The 27,717-nt window shown below is 43.2% G+C and overlaps 2 protein-coding genes across 5 annotated transcripts in view; one reads left to right on the forward strand and one right to left on the reverse strand.

Annotated features, from left to right (window-relative positions):
- ubac2 (UBA domain containing 2) overlaps positions 1–27,717 on the reverse strand; it is a 220,405-nt gene that overhangs the window by 96,791 nt on the left and 95,897 nt on the right. The window lies entirely within an intron of this gene.
- On the forward strand, positions 14,305–27,506 carry LOC137371517 (G-protein coupled receptor 183-like). The gene is made up of 3 exons (XM_068034233.1): positions 14,305–14,496; positions 22,328–22,359; positions 23,498–27,506. The coding sequence occupies exon 3, from the start codon at positions 23,545–23,547 to the stop codon at positions 24,619–24,621; it is 1,077 nt and encodes a 358-aa protein (XP_067890334.1). The 5' UTR covers positions 14,305–14,496; positions 22,328–22,359; positions 23,498–23,544; the 3' UTR covers positions 24,622–27,506.

Consider the following 27,717-nt stretch of genomic DNA (forward strand, 5'->3'; position numbering starts at 1 on the left):
AATCCCCAGGGCCTGATGGTCTGCATCCAGAGTACTTAAGGAAGTGGCCCTAGAAATAGTGGATCCATTGCTGGTCATCTTCCAAGATTCTATACACTTTGGAACAGTTCCTACAGATTGGAGGGTAGCTAATGTAACCCCACTATTTAAAAAGGGAGGGAGAGAGAAAGCAGGGAATTATACACCAGTCAGCCTGATGACGGTAGTGGAGAAAATTCTGGAGTCCATTATCAAAGATTTTATAACAGAGCACTTGGAGAACAGTGGTAGAATCGGTCAGAGTCAGCATGGATTTACGAAAGGGAAATCATGCTTGAAAAATCTACTAGAATTCTTCAAAGATGTAACTAGCAGAGTTGATGAGGGGGAACCAGTGGATGTGGTTTATTTGGACTTTCAAAAGGCTTTCGACAAAGTCCTACATAAGAGATTAGCATGTAAAATTAAAGCGCATGGGTTTGGGGGTAGTGTATTGCGATGGATAGAAAATTGGTTGGCAGACAGCAAACAAAGAGTAGGAATAAACTGGTCTTTTTCCGAATGGCAGGCAGTGACTAGTGGGGAACCGCAGGGATCGGTGCTAGACCCCAGCTATTCGTAATATACATTAATGAATAAGATGAGGGAACTAAATGTAATATCTCCAAATTTGCAGATGACACAAAACTGGGTGGAAGGGTGAGTTGTGAGGAGGATGCAGAGAGGCTTCAGGGTGATTTGGACAAGTTGAGTGAGTGGGCTAATGCATGGCAGATGCAGTATAATGTGGATAAATGTGATGTTATCCACTTTGGTAGCAAAAACAGGAAGGCAGATTATTAACTGAATGGCTATAAACTGAGAGAGGGGATTATGCAGCGAGACCTGAGTGTTCTCATACACTAGTCGCTGAAGGTAAGCAGGCAGGTGCAACAGGCGGTAAAAAAGGCAAATGGTATGTTGGCCTTCATAGTGAGAGGATTCGAGTACAGGAGCAGGGATGTCTTGCTGCAATTATACAGGGCCTTGGTGAAGCCACACCTGGAATATTGTGTGCAGTTTTGGTCTCCTTATCTGAGGAAGGATGCTCTTGCTATAGAGGGAGTGCAGCGAAGGTTTACCAGACTGATTCCTGGGATGGCGAGACTGATGTATGAGGGAGATTGAGTTGGTTAGGATTATATTCGCTGGAGTTCAGAAGAGTGAAGGGGGGGGGGGGGGGCATCTCATAGAAACCTATAAAATTCTAACAGGACTTGATAGGGTAGGTGGAGGAAGGATGTTCCCAATGGTGGGGGAGTCCAGAACCAGGGGTCATAGTCTAAAAATACAGGGTAAACCTTTCAGGACTGAGATGAGGAGAAATTTCTTCATCCAGAGTGGTGAGCCTGTGGAATTTGCTACCACAAAAAGCAGTTGAGGCCAAAACATTGTATGTTTTCAAGAAGGAGTTAGATATAGCTCTTGGGTCTAAAGGGATCAAAGGGTATGGGGCGTAAGTGGGGACAGGCTACTGAGTTGGATGATCAGCCATGAGGTGGGAGGCGGTGGCGTACTGGTATTGTCACTGGACTAGTAACCCAGGTATTGTTCTGGGGACATGGGTTCGAATCCCACCACAGCAGAAGGTGGAATTTGAATTTAATTGATAAATCTGGAATTAAAAGCTAGTCCAATGATGGCCATTGAACCATTGTCGATTGTTGTAAAAACCCATCTGGTTCACTAATGTCCTTTAGGGAAGGAAATCTGCTGCCCTTACCTGGTCTGGCCTACATGTGACTCCAGATCCACAGCAATGTGGTTGACTCTTACATGCCCTCAAAATGGCCCAGCACTATGTGCCAACTATGTGATAAAACTATGTGCCAACATCTGTGACGCTTTCTCATGTGAATGTTTAAAGAATATAACTAAACGGACAATTAGTCTCACCAACAGTCTGCATTTTCAAATGAAGAAACAATAAGAAAGTAAGTGAAAGCAAGGCAGCAAAAGAGTGAGTGAGCGAAAGAGAGACAGAAGGAAAGGCAAGAGAAAAGAAAGAGCTAAAGATGGAGAGAGGGGGCGGAAGGGGGGGTGGGAAGAAACAGAGAGAGAAAAAAGATAGAAAGTAGAACAGAGAGATAGATGGATGGATGGAATAATGAAATGGGATGTGGTGGCAAAGTTATTTTGCTCTTTTTGGGAATGGTGCCTGGATGTAGGAATGTAAAAGCAATGATACAGGAAGGAAGGAAGAAGAGGCTCAGGCTGGAGGAGGGGCAGGGGAGAGAGCAGTCGTGTTCAGGTTACACCGACAATAAAAATTAAGGGAAGTGAATACATAAACAAAGGAGAAGTGGTGGACACAAAAAGATAAAGTGCGTATTAATTGGAATTTTCCAAAATACACATAATCTCTGCATCATCTTTTCATTTGTGATGTTATTCACATAACACCAGGTCCTCCAACAGCCCAGATACGTGAAGAGATTAGTCATGTAACTAAAAGTGACCAAGCTTTACAAGAAACACAGCTGAAGGGGACAGTCGAACGTGAAGAGAGTGGGTGGGGAAAATGTCATCTGTTTTGTATAACCTTAAGATTAGAGGATCAGTAATTTCCTTTAAATACATAGCTGAAACACAACCAGTAAAAAAAAAAGCCCAATTCAAGGATATTTCCTTTCATGAAGATTTGGCATCAGTGATTTCCAGCGGCTTCTATGCTGTAAAATACAAGCAAGAGGGCTACATACAAAAACAATTGGATTAAACAAGTAAATATCAATCCTGGTGGGAATTGGAAAACTGCAAATCAATAAGATCACTGCAAAAAAAAACCAAGGTGAAACCCACTGATACTTCAGTACAATAATTATTCAAGGGCTCATTAGAAGAAAACTATAGCCCAAAAAGGCTACAGTGAATATCTCTTTAACGCTATGGAATGGAATCTTCAAAACTATGAAAGGGTTTGATAGAGTAGACAGACAGAAAATATTTCCACTCGTGGGCAAGTCCACAAGTACAGGCTGTAAACATAAGATAGTCACTAATTAATCCAATAGAAATTCAGGAGAGACTTCTTTATCCAGAAAGTGGTGAGAATGTGGAACTCTCTACCACAGGGAATAGTTAGGGCAAACAGCACAGATGCATTTGGGAGCAAGCTTGCTAAACATATAAGAGAGAAAGGAATCGAAGGATATGATTTTAGGATTAGGAAGGAGGCTCATGTGGAGCATTAAGACTGCCACACTCCAGTTGGACTGCATGGCCTGTTTCTGTGCTGTAAATTCATAGAATCATATAAGGTTTAAGGCACAGAAAGAGGCCACTTGGCCCATTGTGTCTGCGCTGGCCGAAAAACGATCCACCTACTCTAATCCCACATTCCAACATTTGGTCCGTAGCCCTGCAGCAGACGGCATTGAGGTGTAAATCCAGACTCCTTTTGAATGAGTTGAGGGTCTCTGCCTCAACTACCCTTTCAGGCAGTGAGTTCCAGACCATCACCACCTTCTGGGTGAAAAACTTTTTCCTCATCTCCCCTCTAATTTTTCTACCAATCACTTTAAATCTTTGCCCGCTTGTCACTGATCCCTCTACTAAGGCAAATAGCCCCTTCATCTCCACTCTACCCAGGCCCCTCAGAATTTTGTACATTTCAATCAGATCTCCCCTCAGCCTTCTCTGTTCCAAGGAGAACAACCCCAGCTGATCCAATTTTTCCTCATAGCTGCATTTTTCCAGTCCTGGCAACATCCTCGTAAATCTCTTCTGTACCCTCTCTAGTGCAATTACATCTTTCTGTAATGAGGTGACCAGAACTACACACAGTACTCAAGTTGTGCCCTAACCAATAATGGGTTATACAGTTCCAGCATAACCTCCCTGCTCTTGTATTCTATACCTCAACTAATAAAGGAAAGCATTCCATATGCCTTCTTAAGCACCTTATCGACCTGTCCTGCTACCTTCAGGGATCTGTGGACATCCACTCCAAGGTCCCTTACTTCCTCTACACTTCTCAGTATTTTCCAATTTATTGTTTATTCCTTTGCCTTGTTTGGTCTCCCCAAATGCAACACCTCACACTTCTCCAGGTTGAATTCCATTTGCCACTTTTCTGTCCATCTGACCAGACCATCAATATCTTCCTGCAGCCTACAGCTATCCTCCTCGCTATCTACCACATGGCCAATCTTTGTGTCGTCCGCAAACATCTTGATCATGCCCCCTGCATTTACGTTCAAATCGTTAATATATACCGCAAAAAGCAGGGGGCCCAGTACTGAGCCCCGCGGAACGCCACTGGAAACAGCCCTCCAGTCACTAAAACAGCCGTCAACAATTACCCTTTGTTTCCTGCCACGGAGCCAATTTTGTATCCACCTTGTTGCATTTTCCTGGATCCCATGGGATTTTATTTTTTTAACCAGTCTGCCATGTGGGACCTTGTCAAAAGCCTTGCTAAAATCCATGTAGATCACATCAACTGCACTACCCTCATCTATCTTCCTTGTTACTTCTTCAAAAGATTTGATCAAGTTGGTCAAACAAGATTTTCCCTTAACAAATCCATGCTGACTATCCTTGATTAATCTGTGCCTTTCGAAGTGACAGTTTATCCTGTCTCTCCGAATAGATACCAATAATTTTCCCACTACTGAGGTTAGACTGATTGGCCTGTAATTATTCAGTCTATCCTTCGCTTCCTTTTCAAACAGAGGTACAACGTTAGCAATTCTCCAATCCTCCTGCACCACACCTGTATCCAGTGAGGACTGGAAAATGTTGGTCAGATCCTCTGCTATTACCTCTCTTGCTTTTTTTTTTTAACAGCCTAGGATACATTTCATCTGGCCCTAGTGATTTATCAACTTTCAAGGATGCTAATCCCATGAATATTTCCTCTCTCCCTATGTTTATCACATTCAATACGTCACACTCTTCCTCCTTAACTACAATATCTGCATCGTCCCCCTCTTTTGTGAAGACAGACGCATCATCCCATCATGCTTATGCTGACTCTTTGAAAGAGCTATCCAATTAGTTCGATTCACCCTGCTCTTTCCCAATTGCTCTGCAAATCTTCATACACATAGTTCTCCTTGGGATGAATTTTTTGGGGGTATTTTGATAAATAAACTAGAATCTGTGATCTGTTGTATGTAAATGCTTTTGTACACTCATTCTTATATGAATGATGTGATGTGTATTTCTTGTATCCTTGAAAATCAAAATGAATAAAAACAACTTCTGTTTTTGCTGCAGCCAGAACACACAGAAAGAGTATGGAAACAGCAGTTACCCAAGCCTTTTCTTTTCTCTCCCATGTGGGGAGAGGGAAGTGTTACTGAAAATGCCAAATACTTGAGGGTTGATAGGTAAATTGGCCATTGTAAATTGCCCCTAGTGCAGGTAGGTGGTAGGAGAATTGAGGGAAGGTGATGGGAGAGGGAAATGGGATTAATGTAGGATTAGTATAAATGGGTGGTTGATGGTTGGCGCGGACTCGGTGGGCCGAAGGGCCTGTTTTGGTACTGTATCTCTCTCTATGACTCAGAAATACAGCAAAGGCAAAAAGCTTGCAATGTTGAGGATGGATGACACAGAGGCACCAATTTACATGGTTATGGGTAGATATGAACAAATTGCTTTTATATAGTGCCTTTAACTGAAGTCTCAAGGTGCTTCCAAAATGATTCAAGACCCTACAGCAGAATTTCGAAAAACAACTCAAATGCATGTTTGTTTAGATTTTACATACACACTCTACTGAGACTCTACAACTACTTTTGAGCTGCATTTTAATTCATCATGTTTAAAACTGGTCACTGCCATCATTATATTTTGACATTAATGGACTAACAATATTCGTAGAATCTTAGAAATTTACAGTACAGATAGAGGCCATTTGGCCGTCATGTCTGCGGCGGTTGACAAATAACCATCCAGCCTAATCCCACTTTCCAGCTCTTGGTCTGTAGCTTTGTAGGTTGCGGCACCTCTAGTGCATATCCAAGTACTTTTTAAACGTTGAGGGTTTCAGCCTCTACCACCCCTCCAGACAGTGAGTTTCAGATCACCACCACCCTCTGGGTGAAAAGATTTCCCCTCCTTAGGAACATAGGCTTCCACAGTGCTGATGGTTTTAGTCCACTCATACCCCTAAGTTCCCTCTCCTGCAAGGAACTCTCAAGTACATTCTTACCCATCACATAATCCATTTCAATCTTCCTTCTGCCAAATCTCTTTTATATTTCCCTGTATTAAACTGCTTTTGTACATGAACAACAACTTGCATTTAGATAGTGCCTTTAATGTAGTAAAACATCTCAAGGCACTTCACAGGAGCGATCAGACAAAATTTGACAACCAACTCCATAAGGAGATATTAAGACAGATGAGCTGGTCAAAGTGGTATGTTTTCAGGTAATCTTAAAGGAGATATTTTTTATTCATTCATGGGATGTGGGTGTCGCTGGCCAGGCCAGCATTTATTGCCCATCCCTAATTGCCCTTGAGAAGGTGGTGGTGAGCTGCCTTCTTGAACCGCTGCAGTCCATATGAGGTAGGTACACCCACAGTGCTGTTAGGAAGGGAGTTCCAGGATCTTGACCCAGTGACAATGAAGGAACGGCGATATAGTTCCAAGTTAGGATGGTGTGTGACTTGGAGGGGAACTGGCAGGTGGTGGTGTTCCCATGCATTTGCTGCCATTGTCCTTCCAGTTGGTAGAGGTCGCGGGTTTGGAAGGTGCTGTCTAAGGAGCCTTGGTGCGTTGCCGCAGTGCATCTTGTAGATGGTACACACTGCTGCCACTGTGCGTCGTTGGAGGGAGTGAATGTTTGTGGATGGGGTGTCAATCAAGCGGGCTGCTTTGCCCAGATTGGGGCGAGCTTCTTGAGTGTTGTTGATGCTGCACCAATCCAGGCAAGTGGAGAGTATTCCATCACACTCCTGACTTGTGCCTTGTAGATGGTGGACAGGCTTTGGGGAGTCAGGAGGTGAGCTACTCGCCACAGGCTTCCTAGCCTCTGACCTGCTCTTGTAGCCACAGTATTTATATGGCTACTCCAGTTCAGTTTCTGATCAATGGTAGCCCCTAGGATGTTGATAGTGGGGGATTCAGCGATGGTAATGCCATTGAATATCAAGGGGAGATGGTTAGATTCTCTCTTGTTGGAGATGGTCAATGCCCAAGCCTGGATATTGTCCAAGTCTTTCTGCATTTCTAAATGGACTGCTTCAGTATATGAGGAGTTGCGAATGGTGCTGAACATAGTGCATTCATCAGTGAACATCCCCACTTCTGACCTTATGATTGACGGAAGGTCATTGATGAAGCAGCTGAAGATGGTTGGGCCTAGGACACTACCCTGAGGAACTCCTGCAGTGATGTCCTGGAGCTGAGATGATTGACCTCCAACAATCACAACCACCTTACTTTGCGCTAGGTATGACTCCAACCAGCGGAGAGTTTTCCTCCTGATTCCCATTGACTTCAGTTTTGCTCGGGCTTCTTGATGCCATACTTGGTCAAATGCTGCCTTGATGTCAAGGGCAGTCACTCTCACCTCACCTCTTGAGTTCAGCTCTTTTGTCCATGTTTGAACCAAGGCTGTAATGAGGTCAGGAGCTGAGTGGCCCTGGCGAAACCCAAATTGAGCATCACTGAACAGGTTATTGCTAAGCAAGGGCCGCTTGATGGCACTGTTGATGACACCTTCCATCACTTTACTGACGATTGAGAGTAGGCTGATGGGCTGGTAATTGGCCGGGTTGGACTTGTCCTGCTTTTTGTGTACAGGACATACCCGGGCAATTTTCCACATTGCAGGGTAGATGCCATTGTTGTAGTGTACTGGAACAGCTTGGCTAGGGGCTCGGCAAGTTCTGCAGCAGAGGTCTTCAGTACTATTGCCAGAATATTGTCAGGGCCCATAGCCTTTGCAGTATCCAGTGCCTTCAGTCAAAGAACAAAGAACAAAGAAAATTACAGCACAGGAACAGGCCCTTCGACCCTCCAAGCCTGCGCCGATCCAGATCCTCTATCTAAACATGTCGCCTATTTTCTAAGGGTCTGTATCTCTTTTCTTCCTGCCCATTCATGTATCTGTCTAGATACATCTTAAAAGACGCCATCGTGCTCGTATCTACCACCTCCGCTGGCAACGCGTTCCAGGCACCCACCACCCTCTGCGTAAAGAACTTTCCACGCATATCCCCCCTAAACTTTTCCCCTTTCACTTTGAACTCGTGTCCTCTAGTAATTGAATCCCCCACTCTGGGAAAAAGCCTCTTGCTATCCACCCTGTCTATACCTCTCATGATTTTGTACACCTCAATCAGGTCCCCCCTCAACCTCCGTCTTTCTAATGAAAATAATCCTAATCTACTCAACCTCTCTTCATAGCTAGCGCCCTCCATACCAGGCAACATCCTGGTGAACCTCCTCTGCACCCTCTCCAAAGCATCCACATCCTTTTGGTAATGTGGCGAGCCGTTTCTTGATATCAAGCGGAGTGAATCGAATTGGCTGAAGTCTGGTATCTGTGATGCTGGAGACTTCAACTCGGCACTTCTGGCTGAAGATTGTTGCAAATGCTTCAGCCTTATCTTTCGCACTGATGTGCTGGGCTCCCCCATCAGTGAGGATGGGGATATTTGTGATGCTTTCTCCTCCAGTTAGTTGTTTAATTATCCACTACCATTCACGGCTGGATGTGGCAGGACTGCAGAGCTTAGATCTGATCCGTTGGTTATGGGATCGCTTAGCTCTATCACATGCTGCTTACGCAGTTTGGCACGCAGATAGTCCTGTGTTGTAGCTTCACCAGGTTGTAGCTGCACGAGGCTGCTTCTGGCATGCCCTCCTGCACTCTTCATTGAACCAGGGTTGGTCTCCTGGCTTGGTAGTAATGGTAGAGTGGGGGATATGCCGGGCCATGAGGTTACAGATTGTGGTTGAGTACAATTCTGCTGCTGGCCCACAGTGCCTCATGGATGCCCAGTTTTGCATTGCTAGATCTGTTCGAAATCTATCCCACCTAGCACGGTGGTAGTGCCGCACAACACGATGAGAGAGGTGGAGAGGTTTAGAGAGGGAATTCCAGAGCTTTGGTCCTATGCAGATGAAGGCATGGCAGGCAATGGTGCAGTGATTAAAATCAGGGATGTGCAAGAGGCGAGAACTGGAGGGTGCAGAGAGCTTGGAGGATTGTCAAGCTGAAGAAGGTCACAGAGATAGGGAGGGGCAAGGCCATGGTGGCAGTTGATAACAAGGATGAGAATTTTACAACTCAGATGTTGTTGGACCAAGAGCCAATGTAGACCAGTGAGCATAGGGGTGATGGGTGATCAGGTCTTGGTGAGGGTTAGGATACGGCTGCAGAGTTTTAGGCGAGTTCAAGACGACAAAAATAACCAAAGAATTATAGTGTTTCCTTTGGTCACTTCCAATTACAAGAACAATTACTTAAACTACTGAAAATGAACTAAGTCAGTACAAAGCAGGACTCTCAAACATTTCTGGTCTCAATGCCTCTGTAAAACATTGAGGGCATATTTACTCACTGAGCTATCTAAACGATTGTACTTTCATTATTTTTAAAGATAATTTAATGTCAAGCTCACTATCCACCAGCCTCAGTGCTTCAAATTATTAGACAAAAAGTTAGGACCAACAACTGCAGCAATGAAAGAAATTAAAGTTAAGTTTAAAATTTTAAAAAGAGGTAATTTAAAAACATTTACCAGGAATCGATGCTAAGGTCTAATTCTTGAATCGTTCTTCAGCTTTTTTTGTGTCAAATCTATTTTATTATAATGTTTGATTACAATTCTTTGCCCCCCCCCCCCCAACTCATAACTGGTTATGATTTTCATAAACCGACGTATATGATTTGTAAAGTACAATCTTGCTGTGAACACGCCTCTGGGCTAATAATTACCCATTTACTGGCATTATTGCACAATGCACATGATACATGTTGCCCATCATGGACCCTTGTTCTCGCTAATATGTGTGGAAAAGCACCATGCTGGTCACACTGTTTAGGCTAAAACTGGAGGTCAGATTTATCACAAGAATTAAGTTTAGAAAAAAATCTTGTTGCATACCAATATGAATAAAAACAACAAAGCTTTAGAGAAGTTCACAAGAATTTAGTAATATGATTTCCAGAATGTGTCCTTACACAGTCCAATCAAGGGAAAGGCTTGGATTTGGTTTGGTTGATACGGTGGGCAGGGAAAGCCAGTGAGGTTTGGTGAGTATAAGAGTACAGGCATATGTGTTTGTGTGTGTGCGCGTGCATCAGGGAGAGGTCACAACACTCTAAATGAGATGTAGCTTGGGGCAAGTGGAAGCATGGTAGCTCCTGAGGACGGCATAAAGAGAAAATCAAATTGCAAGGTGAGAAAAGCATGAATTAGGGTTTCAGCAGCAGAGGGAGAGAAGGGAGGAGAAGGGTGGATACAGCAATATCTACATAGAATTTGCAGCACAGAAACAGGCCATTTGGCCTAAATGGTCCAAAATGGTGTTTGTGTTCTACACAAGCCTCCTTCCATGTTATCAGCATAGCCTTCTAGTCTTTTCTCGCTCATGTACATACCTAGCTTCCTGTTAAATGCATCTATGCTGTTTGGCTCAATCACTCCATGTGATTGCGAGTTCCACATTCTAACCATTCCCTGGGTAAAGATGCTTCTCCTGAATTCAAAGAACAAAGAACAAAGAAAATTACAGCACAGGAACAGGCCCTTCGGCCCTCCAAGCCTGCGCCGATCCAGATCCTCTATCTAAACATGTCGCCTATTTTCTAAGGGTCTGTATCTCTTTTCTTCCTGCCCATTCATGTATCTGTCTAGATACATCTTAAAAGACGCCATCGTGCCCGCATCTACCACCTCCGCTGGCAACGCGTTCCAGGCACCCACCACCCTCTGCGTAAAGAACTTTCCACGCATATCCCCCCTAAACTTTTCCCCTTTCACTTTGAACTCGTGTCCTCTAGTAATTGAATCCCCCACTCTGGGAAAAAGCCTCTTGCTATCCACCCTGTCTATACCTCTCATGATTTTGTACACCTCAATCAGGTGCCCCCTCAACCTCCGTCTTTCTAATGAAAATAATCCTAATCTGCTCAACCTCTCTTCATAGCTAGCGCCCTCCATACCAGGCAACATCCTGGTGAACCTCCTCTGCACCCTCTCCAAAGCATCCACATCCTTTTGGTAATGTGGCGACCAGAACTGCACGCAGTATTCCAAATGTGGCCGAACCAAAGTCCTATACAACTGTAACATGACCTGCCAACTCTTGTACTCAATACCCCGTCCGATGAAGGAAAGCATGCCGTATGCCTTCTTGACCACTCTATTTACCTGCGTTGCCACCTTCAGGGAACAGTGGACCTGAACACCCAAATCTCTCTGGACATCAATTTTCCCCAGGACTTTTCCATTTACTGTACAGTTCACTCTTGAATTGGATCTTCCAAAATGCATCACCTCGCATTTGCCCTGATTGAACTCCATCTGCCATTTCTCTGCCCAACTCTCCAATCTATCTATATTCTGCTGTATTCTCTGACAGTCCCCTTCACTATCTGCTACTCCACCAATCTTAGTGTCATCTGCAAACTTGCTAATCAGTCCACCTATACTTTCCTCCAAATCATTAATGTATATCACAAACAACAGTGGTCCCAGCACGGACCCCTGTGGAACACCACTGGTCACACGTCTCCATTTTGAGAAACTCCCCTCTACTGCTACTCTCTGTCTCCTGTTGCCCAGCCAGTTCTTTATCCATCTAGCTAGTACACCTTGGACCCCAAGCGCCTTCACTTTCTCCATCAGCCTGCCATGGGGAACCTTATCAAACGCCTTACTGAAGTCCATGTATATGACATCGACAGCCCTTCCCTCATCAATCAACTTTGTCACTTCCTCAAAGAATTCTATTAAGTTGGTAAGACATGACCTTCCCTGCACAAAACCATGTTGCCTATCACTGATAAGCCCATTTTCTTCCAAATGGCAATAGATCCTATCCCTCAGTATCTTCTCCAGCAGCTTCCCTACCACTGACGTCAGGCTCACCGGTCTATAATTACCTGGATTATCCCTGCTACCCTTCTTAAACAAGGGGACAACATTAGCAATTCTCCAGTCCTCCGGGACCTCACCCGTGTTTAAGGATGCTGCAAAGATATCTGTTAAGGCCCCAGCTATTTCCTCTCTCGCTTCCCTCAGTAACCTGGGATAGATCCCATCCGGACCTGGGGACTTGTCCACCTTAATGCCCTTTAGAATACCCAACACTTCCTCCCTCCTTATGCCGACTTGACCTAGAGTAATCAAACATCTGTCCCTAACCTCAACATCCGTCATGTCCCTCTCCTCGGTGAATACCGATGCAAAGTACTCGTTTAGAATCTCACCCATTTTCTCTGAGTCCACGCATAACATTCCTCCTTTGTCCTTTAGTGGGCCAATCCTTTCTCTAGTTACCCTCTTTCTCCTTATATATGAATAAAAGGCTTTGGGATTTTCTTTAACCCTGTTTGCTAAAGATATTTCATGACCCCTTTTAGCCCTCTTAATTCCTCGTTTCAGATTGGTCCTACATTCCCGATATTCTTTCAAAGCTTCGTCTTTCATCAGCCGCCTACACCTTATGTATGCTTCCTTTTTCCTCTTAGCTAGTTTCACAATTTCACCTGTCATCCATGGTTCCCTAATCTTGCCATTTCTATCCCTCATTTTCACAGGAACATGTCTCTCCTGCACGCCAATCAACCTCTCTTTAAAAGCCTCCCACATATCACATGTGGATTTACCTTCAAACAGCTGCTCCCAATCTACATTCCCCAGCTCCTGCCGAATTTTGGTATAGTTGGCCTTCCCCCAATTTAGCACTCTTCCTTTAGGACCACTCTCGTCCTGTTGGATTTATTAGTGACTATTATATTTATGCCCATTAATTTTTAACTCTTCCATAAATGGAAACATCTTCTCGACGTCTACCCTATCGAACCCTGTCATAATTTTAAAGACCTCTATTAGGACATCCCTCAGCCTTTTTTTTCCCAGTGAAAAGAGCCCCAGCCTGTCTGCCTTTCCAGATAGTTATAACCTCTCAGTTCTGTAAAGCTTTTCTTTGTACCTTATCCAGTGCCTCTGTATCTTTTTATAGTATGATGACCAGAACAGTACACTGTGGTGGTCTAACCAAGATTCTATACAAGTTTCACAAGCTTCTCTGCTTTTCAAGTCTATTCCTTTAGAAATCAACCTTTGTGCATGGATTGCACTTTTTTGTGGCTTTGTTAACCTGCATCACTACTTCTCATGATTCAGTCCAAACAGCTCTGCTGAATCTTGAAAGCAAATAGTATACAATTTGTGACAGAACAAGGCGGCGGCACTTTCTTTTATTTGTATTTTCACATTGGATCAGGCTTTCTTAAAAACCAACTAATGAATGTGGAATGGTAATACAGTTACATCGAACACCTTATCCCAGGTAACTGTGAGTTTAATGGCACTCATTATTACTGATGTGTAAATCATCCAGCAACTTGTATGAGGAATAGATTCCCCATGAGTTGTGCATTGCCATAGGTTGCACGTTCTGCCATTAGCCTATCAAAAATGGCGACTTGCCCTCATCTTCCTTGTGAGTTTCATGAAGTTGCTGTACTTGCACATTAATTACTCATTAAACTCACCGCAAAAAGTTAGGACTGGTACCTAACTACGTAAGTACACCTTTTACTGATATGTGATAATGGTTATTGCAATGCCTATCAACCTCTCTAGCCCAGAAACAGAGCAATTTAAACTGTGGAGTCTCATTCCTGAAGGTAGTAAATTCTTCTTAGAGATTTTTTTAATTTCATTTTTTCCCAATTTTCCTTTGTCTTTGTTCTCTTTCCCTGAATCCAATCTTCCCTCTTTTTATTTCTCTTTCTCTACCTGATTTTGCTATAATTCACCTTATTTCCTTCCACATCGTTCTTGTTTCTTTCTCAATCATTAAATCTCACAGGTGAAGGAGACAGAAAACTGGTCCCATAATTCACCAAGGTCCCAGATGCCCACTGCTCTCACTATAAGCTCACACTTGCAGGACAAAATGTTTATTCAAGCTGAAGGTTGAAGGATAATGTCTAACTAATATGAGATGCCAGGCCCCCACAAATTCTGGGCCATTGTGTGTCTATAATTGGCAGGAATTTTGAAATGGGGCGTACACTCAGTGACTAAGAATTGTTTCATGTTTCACTTCTCAGAAATTGATGGACAAAGGGTTGAACACTCTCATGGAACAGACTAAACCACAGGAAACTGATAAGCTATTCAAAGATTTAGCTCATAGCTTAAAAAAACGCTAACACGTCAAAACTACATTTATCTGATACAGTGCCTTCAGTGTTAGCGATTTGAAATTTGGCACATCGCAAAAACAGAGGACAGGTATAGCGACAGACTGAAATTGAAGGGGTTCAGTGCGTAAGTATTGACTCTTATTCAAAGCTCAATGAGTTTATTGTCATATAATCGGTGTAATGTTGAAGATATTTTAAAGAGTGGACCATTTTACTCTCTTTGTAAAACAATACTTTGAATTGTTCTTGTGTTGGATTTCTTCAAATTCTGTACCTACAGACATAATTCTCAGATGCTGCAGTTTATAAATTTTAGATTTTGCTTTTGGATAAAGGTAGTTCGTTTTGCGATATATTTTCTCAAAAATGATTTTTTTTTAAAAAGCAACTAAAAGCTGTTGATAGTTTTCATTTCTGTCAATACAGTTGAATGAATAAATCAAAACAATTCTGAAGAGTTCTTAAAAGTGACTTTTTGTAACAACTGTACATCTTGTACCTGTCAAGTACAAGCATGTATAATAGCAGATAATTCAGAATTAAAAGCTGCACTTTTGATAAATAGCAGCAACCATGCAAATCCCACAATCTAACAATGAAATATGAAACATACCATCGTGAGACATATTTCAATGATCAAACAGCACATGTACACTGCTCATAACCATTATCATGGAAAAAGCTACAACATGCTTGTCACACAGGAGTAAGAAATCAGGTTCATCTCCTTCCAATTCTCCAAGTACAAAGTTCCAAATTATATCTAGGACCTTTGAGCGAGTGCAGGTGGAAGCACTTCCTTCTGTAACCTCACGCCACCCTCTGAAACCTCTCAAGGTAGTACTGGCAGTAAGCTGTGAGCATAGGCTGATTACTATGGGATGGGGATGGGAGAGGTGAGGGGATGGTAGAGGCTCAGAAAGCGGGAAAAATAACTTATAAAATGGGAGAACCACCAGAAAAATATATACTTGCAATCAGGATTGCAGTTGTGGTTTCACGTTTATTAATATAGGGCTCTTCCAAGTAGTGTTGCATCCTTCCGAGCCTTTCAACACTTGGTTACACTGCAAGGATGCAATTAGAGTCATAGAGTCGTACAGCACAGAAACAGGCCCTTCGGCCCACCGTGTCTATTCTGACCATAATGTCTATCTATACTAATCCCACCTGCCTGCATTAATTCCATATCCCTCTGTGTCTTGCTCATTCAAGTACCTGTCCAGATGCCTCTTAAATGTCGCTACTGTTCCTGCCTCCACCACCTCCTCAGGCAGCTCATTCCAAATACCCACTATTCTTTGTGTGAAAAATTGGCGGGCTGTTAACAACCACACTGCCTTGAGTGCATACAAAGTGAGTTGATATATATATGTTAATGCATTTATCACTGATATCGTGCAGCACCTGGTCAGAATACAAAAAAAGAGAATTATATTTAGAGCACAGAAACAGGCCATTTGGCCCAACTGGTCTATGCTAGTATTTATCCCCCACACGTGCCTCCTCTCACCCTACTTCATCTTACTGTATCAGCATAACTTTCTATCTGTTTCTCTATCATATACCTATTATCTGAACGGCTATAAACTGAGAGAGGGGAATATGCAACGAGACCTGGGTGTTCTCGTACACCAGTTGCTGAAGGTAAGCATAACATTCTAACAGGACTTGACAGGGTAGATGCAGGAAGGATGTTCCCGATGGTGGGGGAATCCAGAACCAGGGGTCATAGTCTAAGGATACAGGGTAAACCGTTCAGGACAGAGATGAGGAGAAGTCTCTTCACCCAGAGAGTGGTGAGCCTGTGGAATTCACTACCATCGAAAGCAGTTGAGGCCAAAACATTGTATGTTTTCAAGAAGGAGTTAGATATAGCTCTTGGGTCTAAAGGGATCAAAGGATATGGGGGGAAAGCGGGAACAGGTTACTGAGTTGGATGATCAGCCATGATCATAATGAGCCTACTCCTGCTCCTATTTTCTATGTTTCTATCTTTCCCTAAAAAGCATGTTTATAAAATTTTACAAATACAGCAATCTCTCTTACAGCCTATTATTCTTTTCAGACATGTGATTTAGTATTGGTTCAGAAAGTGAGGAACAGCTCAAAGGAGTAAATGACAATTTTATACACTACAGAAAAATGTGTGACTGCAATAGGTGAGCTCATTCTCCCTCCCACTACTCCTCATCGTGACATTCCTCCTTTCCTGTCCATTTCTCTCAAATACTCTCTTCCTCCTCAAGAATTTGAAATACCCACCTCCTGCTATTCATCTGCCTCCAATCCCCATTTTGCAGTCAATTTGAGGTCTGTCCCTGCTCGCTCCATGCATCCAAGATTACCATGTCGACCATGCCTCTAGAGTCTCCTCAGATTTACAGCAGGTCTTCAAGATTTCTGAGTCTACTAGAATTACACAGAATGTACAACACAGAAACAGGCTACTAAGTCCAATTGGTCCATACCAGTGTTTATGCTTTACATGAGTCCCCTGCCACTCTGCTTCATCTCAACTTATCTGCATCACTTTCTATTCCTTCCTTCCTCATGTGTTTATCTAGCTTCCCCTAAAATGCATCTAAACTATTTGCTTCAACTATTCTATGTGGTTCAAGTTTGACATTCTCACCACTCTCTATGTAAAGGATTTATGATTCTGTAAAGAAGTTTCTCCTGAATTCCGTACTGGATTTATTTATGACTAACATATTGATGACCATTAATTTTCAGCTCCCCCTACTGAACCCCATCATAATTTTAAAGACCTCTATCAGGTCACTTCTCAGCCTTCTCTTTTCTGGAGAAAAGAGCCACAACTTGTACTTTACTAATGCTTGATAGCTGTACCATCTTAGTGCTGGTATCGTCCTTGCAAATTTTTTTTGCACCTTCTTCAGCACCTCTATATCCTTTTCGTAACATGGAGCGAACTGTTCACAGTACACCAAATGTGGTCTCACGAAGGTTCTATACAAATTGAGCATAACTTCTCTACTTTTCATTTCTATTTCTCTTGAATCAACAATTGCAGTTATACAGCACCTTTAAAGTAGTAAAATGTTCCAAGGCACTTCACAGGAGCGTTAGCAGATAAAAATTAAGAGCTAAAGGAAGAGACATTAGGACAGGTCAAAGGGGTCGGCTTTAAGGAGCATTTTAAAGAAGCAGAGAGGGGTTTAGGGAGGGAATTCCAGAGCTATGGGTCAAGGCAGCTGACGGCATGGCTGTCAATGGTGGGGCAAAGGAAACCGGGATGCGCAAGAGGCCAGGATTGGAGTAATGCCAATTCTCCAGGAGGGTTGCCGGTGTGGAGGAGATCACAGAGATAGGGAGGGGCGTGGCCATGGAGGAATTTGAACACAAGGATGAGTAAGATGTGTCAGTGTAACATATCGTAATTGCTATTTTATAGTGTGGATATAGCATCACGTAACTGTGCAATTTGGCCATCAAGCTCACTCAAAATCCTTTCTGAAAATATTTATAAAAAAGAGATGTGTAAATGTTATTTGCACATTCTCCAGTGCTTCTATATATTTTTTGTAATATGGAGACCAGTACTGTACACATTACTCAGAGTGTGGTCTAACTAAGGTTCTATGCAATGTAGAGGAAGGAGTGAAAATTGGAGGTCAGCTAGTGAAAGTTGACAGATTTGCTGACGACAAAGCCAAGGTAGCAAGTGCCATGAATGGACCACAATTGTTTGCAGATAGCCTGATTACTACAGCAATAGATTATAGAATGAAGACCGATGTGGGTCAGACCAAAGTTATGAAGCTTCATGGGAATGGAAGTGAAAGAGTGGGCACTTTAATAAATGAGGACCAAATGAATCAGGTGAGACCATTTAAAGATCTGGGATGTATAATGGCTGCTGATGGCAAATGTGCCTTAAAGGTGGGAGCTAGGAGCCCAAAAGTCCGAGTGTATCAAGCCTGTGTCCTCAGTACCTTGCTCTATGGCAGCGAGGCCTAGACAACGTATGTCAGCCAAGAGTGACGTCTCAATTCATTCCAACTTCGCTGCCTCCGGAGAATCCTTGGCATCAGGTGGCAGGACCGTATCTCCAACACAGAAGTCCTCGAGGCGGCCAACATCCCCAGCTTATACACACTACTGAGTCAGCGGCGCTTGAGATGGCTTGGCCATGTGAGCCGCATGGAAGATGGCAGGATCCCCAAAGACACATTGTACAGCGAGCTCGCCACTGATATCAGACCCACCAGCCATCCATGTCTCCGCTTTGAAGACGTCTGCAAATGCGATATGAAGTCCTGTGACATTGATCACAAGTCCTGGGAGTCAATTACCAGGGATCGCCAGAGTTGGCGGGCAGCCATAAAGGTGGGGCTAAAGTGTGGCAAGTCGAAGAGACTTAGCAGTCGGCAGGAAAAAAGACAAAAACGCAAGGGGAAAGCCAACTGTGTAACGGCCCCGACAAACAAATTTTTCTGCAGCAGCTGTGGAAGAGTCTGTCACTCTAATATTGGCCTTTATAGCCACTCCAGGCGCTGCTCCACAAACCACTGACCACCTCCAGGTGCTTACCCATTGTCTCTCGAGACAAGGAGGCCAAAGAAGAAGAAGGAGGAGCACAATGGGAAGCATTAATAGAAGTAAGAGGATATTGAGCCAACCGCTGATTTGAGAACTGAGGAAGATTAGCAAAGGCAAGAGCAAAATATTGTGGATGCTGCAAATCCAAAATAAAAACAGAAAATGCTGGACCCAGTCAGCAGATGAGGCAGCATCTGTGGAGAGAAAAACAGAGTTAACATTTCAGGTCAATGGCCTTTCATTAGAACTGGAAGAAAATGGAGATTTAACAGTTTTTAAGTAGACAGCCTGGGAAAAGGGTGGGGGTGGGAAGCAGGAGCAAAGGAATACGTTGGAAAACAGAAGTGATTAAATGACAAAGTGATCGTGGTGCATGGCAAAGGAGGTGGGCAAATGGGCAAATACAGGAACAAAAGATGGATCCAGAGGATGTGCAAATGGTAACAGCAGCACCATTAACAGCACCCGCAGTCCGAGAAAATGGGAGTGGTGGTTGTGGCCGAAAGATATTGGATTTATTTCGAGACCAAAAGACTGCAAAACGCCTAACTGAAAGGTGAGGTGCCATTCCTTGAACCTTCTTTGAATTAAGATTAAAAAAAGAGGCTTGTATAAATTGGGGTGTTGAGACATGGATGCTGAGGAAGGAAGAGGTCGGGCTTCTAGAGAGCTTTGAGATGTGGGTTTGGAAATGCATGAAAAAGGTGAAGTGGATCGATAAGAAATGTAATGAATATGTTGGCGATAGCACCAGCAGAACATAGCTTGATTGATGATGGCAAAATAATCAGATTGAGCATGTGCTCAGTGAGAATAGGATGCTGAAAGAGGTATTAGAAGTATGGATGGGGAGGATAAAAATCAAAAGGGAGGAAAAGAAGGATGCTGCTGGACCACCTTGAAAAATGGGAGATTTTATGGAGAACTTGAGAGAGAAGCACAAGACAGCATAGTCTGGAGAAGGGAGAACTGAGCTTGAACCTGGTGTAGGTAGAACAGTGATGAAGGTGACTGATTATATTTTTTATGTTCTATTAACTTTAGAAAAATACTTTAAGCTCAATTAGTGTTTTTCCTCATTGCAATGGTGCTCATTTTTGAAAAAAAGCAAAAGGTCATTCATTATACTTACCCAATTATCACAACAATGTGCATTTATATTGCGCCTGCGCCTTTAACCTAGTACAATGTCCAAAGGTGTTTCACAAGAGCCTAATCAAACAAAGTTTGATACTGAGCCCACACAAGGAGTCAGGTGACAAAAGCTTGGTCAAAGAGGTAGGTTTTAAGGAGTGTCTTAAAGGAGGAGAGAGAGAGAGGGGTTTAGGGAGGGACTTCCAGACCATGGGACCCAGGCAACTCAAGGCATGGACACCAACGGTGGAATAATTACAAATTGGGGATGCGCACGATTCCAGAATTGGAGAACAGCAGAGATCTCGGAGGGTTTTAGGAGGTTGTGGGCGTGAGCTAAAGACAGAGACTGAGAAGGAAGTAAGAGTAAACATCTGTGTTGTTGCAAGTCTTTATCAGACATTATGGTTTATGCAAGTTTTGAATTAAATGTCCATAGAGTGACATATCTTGACAATTATATATATAACTAAATGTTGGCACGACTGAAATGTCCATCTTGAGCACCTGCCAATTATTCTTGTTGTGAACATTTGTCCTTTTTCTTATTTCATTGGTTGTATCTCTTTCTTTTTCCTTTCTAATTAAGTAATTTCCACTATTAGTATTCACCAGTCATATTGCAGAAAAACCTTTCTTCCCGAATAAAAATTCTGAAATACATTTATATAGCACCTTTCACAACCTCGGCACATACCGAAACACTTTAAGGCAATTTTTCTTAATTGAAGTGCAGTTACCTTTGTAATGTAGGAAACACAGCAGCTAATTTGTGCACAGGAAACTCCCACAACTGGCAATATGATAATGACAAGATGATCTAAATTTTTACAAGATTTGATCACCATGACACTCTCCCTACAATACCAGATTGTAAAGAAGTGTTTTGATTATGTTGATTTTAAACGTACAGCTTCCAGTGTGGATCAAACGCTCCTATGAACATGGCAGAGAGATAAGATTCACAAACCCACAATTCCATTTGCGGCACTTGACGAAGAAATGCTTAGACATCCACAACTTTCAGACTTTATTAAAGGAGCTCAATGCATCATTGCTCTCAACAGCCAATGCCAACCTATTCCAGTCCCTGGCCTGCCTGTATTCCTCCAACATGTTTGCTCTTTCCCTCGCAAACCCACCCCAACTGTTCCATCTCCCACCCACTCCATTTCTCACAAGACCAACCACTAGTGCTTCAGCTGGACTCTTTGCTTCCTTAGCCCCCAGCACCAGGCTCTTCCCACTCCAGCCCTGAAGTAACACACTGGCTTCAGAAAACAGCGTGAGAGAAGTCACGGAGCTTCGTGTTGCCTTAGCCTCAAAGCAACAGCACAGGATATCCACTTGCCCTTTTCATAACATTTGTAGGAATAAGTGACACGCCTCATGTGGCTTTTAACTCAACTTTTTAAAAAAGATTTTACAGCTAGGTATACGTTAGCCTTTGCAGCGTTTGACGAAGATACAGCACAGAAACAGGCCATTCGGTCCTACTGGTCTATGCCTGTATTTATGCTCCACATAAGCCTCCTCCCACCTCTCTTCTTCCAACCCTATCATCACATCCTTCTATTCCTTTCTCCCTAATGTGTTCACCTAACTTCCTCTTAAATGTATCTATGCTACTCACCTCAACCGCTTCATGAGGTAGTGAGTTCCACATTCTCCCCATTCTCTGGGTAAAGAAGTTTCTCCTGAATTCCCTATTGGATTTATTAGTTGACTATCTTAATTCTGGGCCCGAGTTCATCTTCTCTATGCCTACCTTATCAGACCCTTTCATAACATTAAAGACCTCTATCAGGTAAAATCATTAGTGAAATAATTTTAAATCAACAGTTTAATTTCTTTGTATATAACAATTTGTATTAATATAGTGCCATTAATGTAGCAAAACATCCCAAGGTGTTTCACAGGAGCATTATCAGCAAAATCTGACTCTAAACCATGTAAGGAGATATTTGGACAGGTGACCAAAAGTTTGTTTGAAGAGGTATTTGGCCAGCAAGCTAAAAGGTTTCCAATGGTTTCACGGACAACCATAAAACCAACACAACAGTAAAAATAAAAGTTTTACACTATCAGATTTCTTCCTGTACTTTGCAGTTCAATTGGAAAAAAAGATTAATTTAATAAAGATAAAGGTTTCTAGCCAAAATTCCTATGGATTGTCAATATCACAGGAATATAACTCTGGTAATGAAAGACACCTTATAAAACAAATATTAAATCAAACTTATTTTCTTTTTTAGATACGATATATGCAAGTCTTTGTTCAAAAACAGTAAGTAACTTTTTTTTACATAATTATGATTTTCTTTCCTCCTCACTGTGTTGATTCTGACTGTAGTATTGTTGCAGGGTTGCTGACAATCCTTTTACTTCAAACCTGCTCAAGTGTAAGCTTTGGTAGCCAATGTCAAAAAGCTATATAGCCCATGTGCAACAATGCCAAGTTTAATGCTGTCCTCACCTAATATATTGGGCTCAAGTCCCTCTCGAGACATAAGCATGAAATCCCAGTGCAGCACTGTTGGAAGTACAGTCTTCATAGTTATTCAAATTTTTCCCTATCAAGTATTTTTCCACTTCCCCTGTGAAAATTGCTATGGAATCTGCTTCCACTGTCCATTCAGGAAGTACATTCCAGATCATCATAACTCACTGCTTAAAAAAATATATTCTCATCTCCCCTCTGGTTCTTTTGCCAATTACATTAAATCTGTGTCTTGCGGTTACCAGACCTCCTGCCACTGGAAATAGCTTCCCCTTATTTACTCCACCAAAACACCTCAAATTTTGAATGCTTCTATTAAATCTCCCCTTAACCATCTATGCTCTTAAGGAGAACACTCCAAGCTTCTCTAGTCTCTACACAGCTTAAGTCCTTCAACCCTGGGACCTTCATAAATGTACAAAAGTCCTCCTTAATAACAAGATTAACACAATTTCAAAGCGACACAGCCACTATCCTCTGTTTGATCATCATGTACTTAAATTATCAAAGAGTCTTATCCCCGCTACAAAATCAGAAAATTATTTTAATTTCAAACAATAATCAAAAGTTAAATGCCATGAAAGGAACTAGAACTTCATTAATCATAGAATCCTACAGCTAAGTAGTAGGGTCATTCAGCCCATCGTGCCTGTGCTGGCTCTTTGAAAGAGCCATCCAATTAGTCCCACTCCCCTCCTCTTTTCCCATAGCCCTGTCAATATTTTCCCCCTTCAAGTATTTATCCAAATCCCTTTTGAAAGTTCTATTGAATCCACTTCCACCGCCCTTTCAGGCAGCTCATTCCAGAACATAAAAACTTGCTGCTTTTGTCTTTTTACTGAACTGTTTCCACAGCAGACTTTGCATAAATGGTAAATCTGTGATAAATCCTGAACTGAAACTGAGATTTGCTTCTTTAACATAGCTGCGGGAGTTCCAGTTTCCATAAAACCAGTGGGAGCGAGCTCGACCATGAATTATTCATCAACTCCTCGTAACACTTCTGCAAACAATACTGATGAAGAATGTAATCTGTACAGCCACTACCACATAGCCAGGATCGTTTTACCAATTGTCTACTCTATCATATCTCTAGTTGGTGTCTTTGGGAATGGCCTGGCCATAATCGCCATCAAGAAAAAGCAGAAAAAAATCAATTCAACTACACTTTATTCCATGAATCTGGTAATCTCAGACATTTTCTTTGCGGCTGTTTTACCTGCGCGAATTGCTTACTATGCACGAGGATTTAACTGGCCATTTGGTGAAGCAATGTGCAGAGTTACTGCACTCATTTGTTACAGTAACATATATGCCAGCGTAAGCTTCATGACCTGCTTAAGTTTGGATCGGCTGCTGGCTGTACTATATCCGTTCCGCTATTCTAAGTTCAGAAACGTCCGCAATGTCAAAAAAATCTGCATCGTAGTGTGGGTCATTATACTTTGCCAGACGATACCACTGCTATTTGTCCAAATGTCTAAACAAGTTCAAGGCAATTTCTTGACATGCATGGAATATCCAAATTTTGAGAGATTGCCAAGACTTCCAGAAATGCTTCTCGGTGCTTGCATCATGGGTTACGTACTCCCTGTGGGTATCATGCTATTTTGTTACTCTCAAGTCAGTTCAAAACTATTCAGATCAGCAAAGGAGAATCCCTTAACTGAAAAATCAGGAAGAAACAAAAAAGCCAACAACGTAATTTTGCTTGTACTTCTCGTATTCTTCATATGTTTCACTCCCTACCACATAACTATTATGCAACACATGATCAAAAAGCTGCAGTACACACTATCCTGCCAGGAGCAACAGAACTTTCAAATAGCTCTCCACGTGACTGTTGCCGTGATGAACTTCAACTGTTGCCTGGACCCTTTCATCTACTTCTTTGCCTGCAAGGGCTACAGGAGCATCGTTCTCAAGATGATCAGACATCCCGTTAGCGTGTCTATTTCAAGTGGAGTTAAGACTACCCCGGACAATTGCTCACATGGGGTGGGGAATCATTTGAATGCAACAGGGACAGCTTCTGACACCAACTTGTAGAGACAATGTACTCAAGGTAACCAGGAAAAGACCACAGCTAGCCAGCAAAAAAAAATTACATTTATATTCTGATCGAGTCCTCAATATATTCATTACAATGGTTCATGTACTTACTGAGTAATTTTTTTAAAAAATCTTCTTAATTTACATGTGTAGTTTTCCTCTTCCCTGGAAAATCCATCCTACAGAAACATCTAAAGTGTGAATGTTGGTCCTTTTCCATTTACAATCCAATAGAAAGGCTCTGCAGTATCTTTTTTTTATTTCCAAAATATACTTTATTCATTAAAAATCTGTAAAAAATACATTACCAAACAGTTTCTAACAGCACCAAGTCAAAAATTACAAACATTGCAAGGGAGATCAGTTTCCTTCAATACGATCATGAGTTGCCTTCCATTTCACATTTGTCATGCCAATTACATTTTTACATTTTACAGCAAATGAAAATTTTCCCGATACAGTTCGAGGGGTTTCCCATGGATCCAGCCCTTCAGTTCAGCTTGGTGGGGGGACCTTACACTGTCGTCTTTCCCCATTGAGCCTTTGCTGCAGCTGCCCCAAGCTTTAGTGCGTCCCTCAGCACGTAGTCCTGGACCTTGGAATGTGCCAGTCTGCAATATTCGGTGGTGGACAACTCTTTGCACTGGAAGACCAGCAAGTTTCGGGCAGACCAAAGGGCGTCTTTCACTGAATTGATAGTCCTCCAGCAGCAGTTGATGTTTGTCTCGGTGTGCGTCCCTGGGAACAGCCCGTAGAGCACAGACTCCTGTGTTACAGAGCTGCTTGGGATGAACCTAGACAAAAACCACTGCATCTCTTTCCACACCTGCTTTGCCAGGACACATTCCAGGAGGAGGTGGGCAACCATCTCTTCCCCATCACAGCCACCGCGGGGACATTGCATGGAGGGGGTGAGACTTCGGCCGTGCAGGAAGGATCTGACGGGGAGGGCTCTTCTCACCACCAGCCAAGCTACATCTTGGTGCTTGTTTGAAAGTTCTGGTGATGAGGCATTCCGCCAAATGACTTTGGCGGTCTGCTCGGGGAACCATCCGACAGGATCCACCGTCTCCTTTTCCCGGAGGGCCTTGAGGACATTCCGTGCAGACCACTGCCTGATGGATCGGTGGTCAAAGGTGTTTTCCCGCAGAAACTGCTCCACGAAGGATAGGTGGTACGGCACGGTCCAACTGCATGGAGCGTTCCGTGGCAATGTGACCAGGCCCATCCTTCGCAACACTGGGGACAGATAGAACCTCAGCACGTAGTGACACTTGGAGTTTGTGTACTGGAGGTGTACACACAGCTTGATGCAGCCGCACACGAAGGTGGTCATCAGGATGAGGGCCACGTTGGGTACATTTTCCCGCCCTTAACCAGAGGTTTGAACATCGTGTCCCTCCAGACCCGGTCCATTTTAGATCCCCAGATGAAACGGAAAATGGCCCGGGTGACCGCCACAGCGCAGGAGTGGGGTATGGGCCAGACCTGCGCCACGTACAACAACAACGTGAGCGCCTCGCACCTGATGACCAGGTTCTTACCCACAATCGAGAGAGATCGCTGCCCCGACATGCTCAACTTTTGTTGTACCTTGGCTACTCGCTCCTCCCAGGTTTTGGTGCACGCCCCGGCCCTTCCGCACCATATCCCCAGCACCTTCAGGTAGTCAGACCTGACGGTGAAGGGGACAAAGGATCGGTCAGCCCAGTTCCCAAAGAACATGGCCTCGCTCTAGCCGTGGTTAACGTTGGCTCCCGAGGCCAGTTCGAACTGGTCGCAGATGCTCATCAGTTTGCGCACGGACAGCGGATCCGAGCAGAAGACGGCAACGTCATCCATGTACAGGGAGGTTTTAACCTGAGTGCCTCCACTGCCTGGGATTGTCAGCCCTCTTGTGCTCGCATCCTTCCTAATAGACTCAGCAAAGGATTCAATACAGCAAACAAACAAGACCGGGGAGAGAGGACAGCCCTGTCTGACTCCAGATTGGGTTGGGAAACTTTCCGATTCCCACCCATTGATTGAGACTGCGCTACTGATGTTTGTGTATCTCGGTGCTCCCAATGCTATGCCACTGTGGATGCTTTTGCACTGCGACTTTGGCTGTGACTTTTTGTGCAACTCATCACAGTGGCAGTGACATCGCCCGTCTCCATTCTGCCGAAACACTCATCCTCACATCTGCTACCTGCCAATGCTTTCCTGGCTGGCCTCCCATCTTGCATCCTCCATAAACTTGAGTTCATCAAAAACTCTGCTGCCCGTATCCTAATTTGCACCAAATTCCATTCATCAATCATCCTTTTACTTGCTGATCTACATTGGTTCACAGACTAGCACCGCCTTAATTTCAAAATTGTTATCCTTGTGTTTAAATCACTCCATGACTTTTCCCTTCTGTTTCTCTCGAATCTCCTCCAATCCGACAACCCTCCAGGATCTCTGCGGTCCTCCAATTCTGGCCTCTTGCGCATCCCCGATTTTAATCGCTCCACCACTAGCGACCATGCCCTCAGCAGCAGAGGCCCTAAGCTCTAGAATTTCCTCCCTAAACTTCCCAGCTCTGATCGCCTTTAAGATCTAAAACCTATCTCTTTGATTGCACTATCGGTCACGTGCCTTTTGATATCCTTAGATGACTCAGAACCAAATTTTGATGGGTAGGCTCTTGTGAAGTGCCTTGAGATGTTTTACTAGGTTGAAGGTGATATATAAATGCAAGCTCTTGTTGCATTCGTGAGCTTTTGACAACTTATTTAAAATGCTCTTTCCTACATTACACTAAATTCCTGAATTTTGTTACTGACTAGTAATCATCTCCATTCTGTACTCTGTGTTCTACCCTATGTGTTTAAAAATATCTACAACACTTCTTCAACACATATCGCAAAACAACCCTTTAGTGTTATAAAAGCAAAATACTGCGGATGCTGGAAATCTGAAATAAAAACAAGAAATGCTGGAAATACTCAGCAGGTCTGGCAGCATCTGTGGAGAGAGAAGCAGAGTTAACGTTTCTGGTCAGTGACCTGTTCTGAAGAAGGGTCACTGACCTGAAACGTTAACTCTGCTTCTCTCTCCACAGATGCT

Source organism: Heterodontus francisci, chromosome 6, assembly GCF_036365525.1.
Source record: "Heterodontus francisci isolate sHetFra1 chromosome 6, sHetFra1.hap1, whole genome shotgun sequence".
Taxonomy (NCBI): Eukaryota; Metazoa; Chordata; class Chondrichthyes; order Heterodontiformes; family Heterodontidae; genus Heterodontus; species Heterodontus francisci.

What these genes read in the sequence shown, in the direction of transcription:
- LOC137371517 (XM_068034233.1), top strand. Translation starts at nt 23,545, where the DNA reads ATGAATTATTCATCAACTCCTCGTAACACTTCTGCAAACAATACTGAT.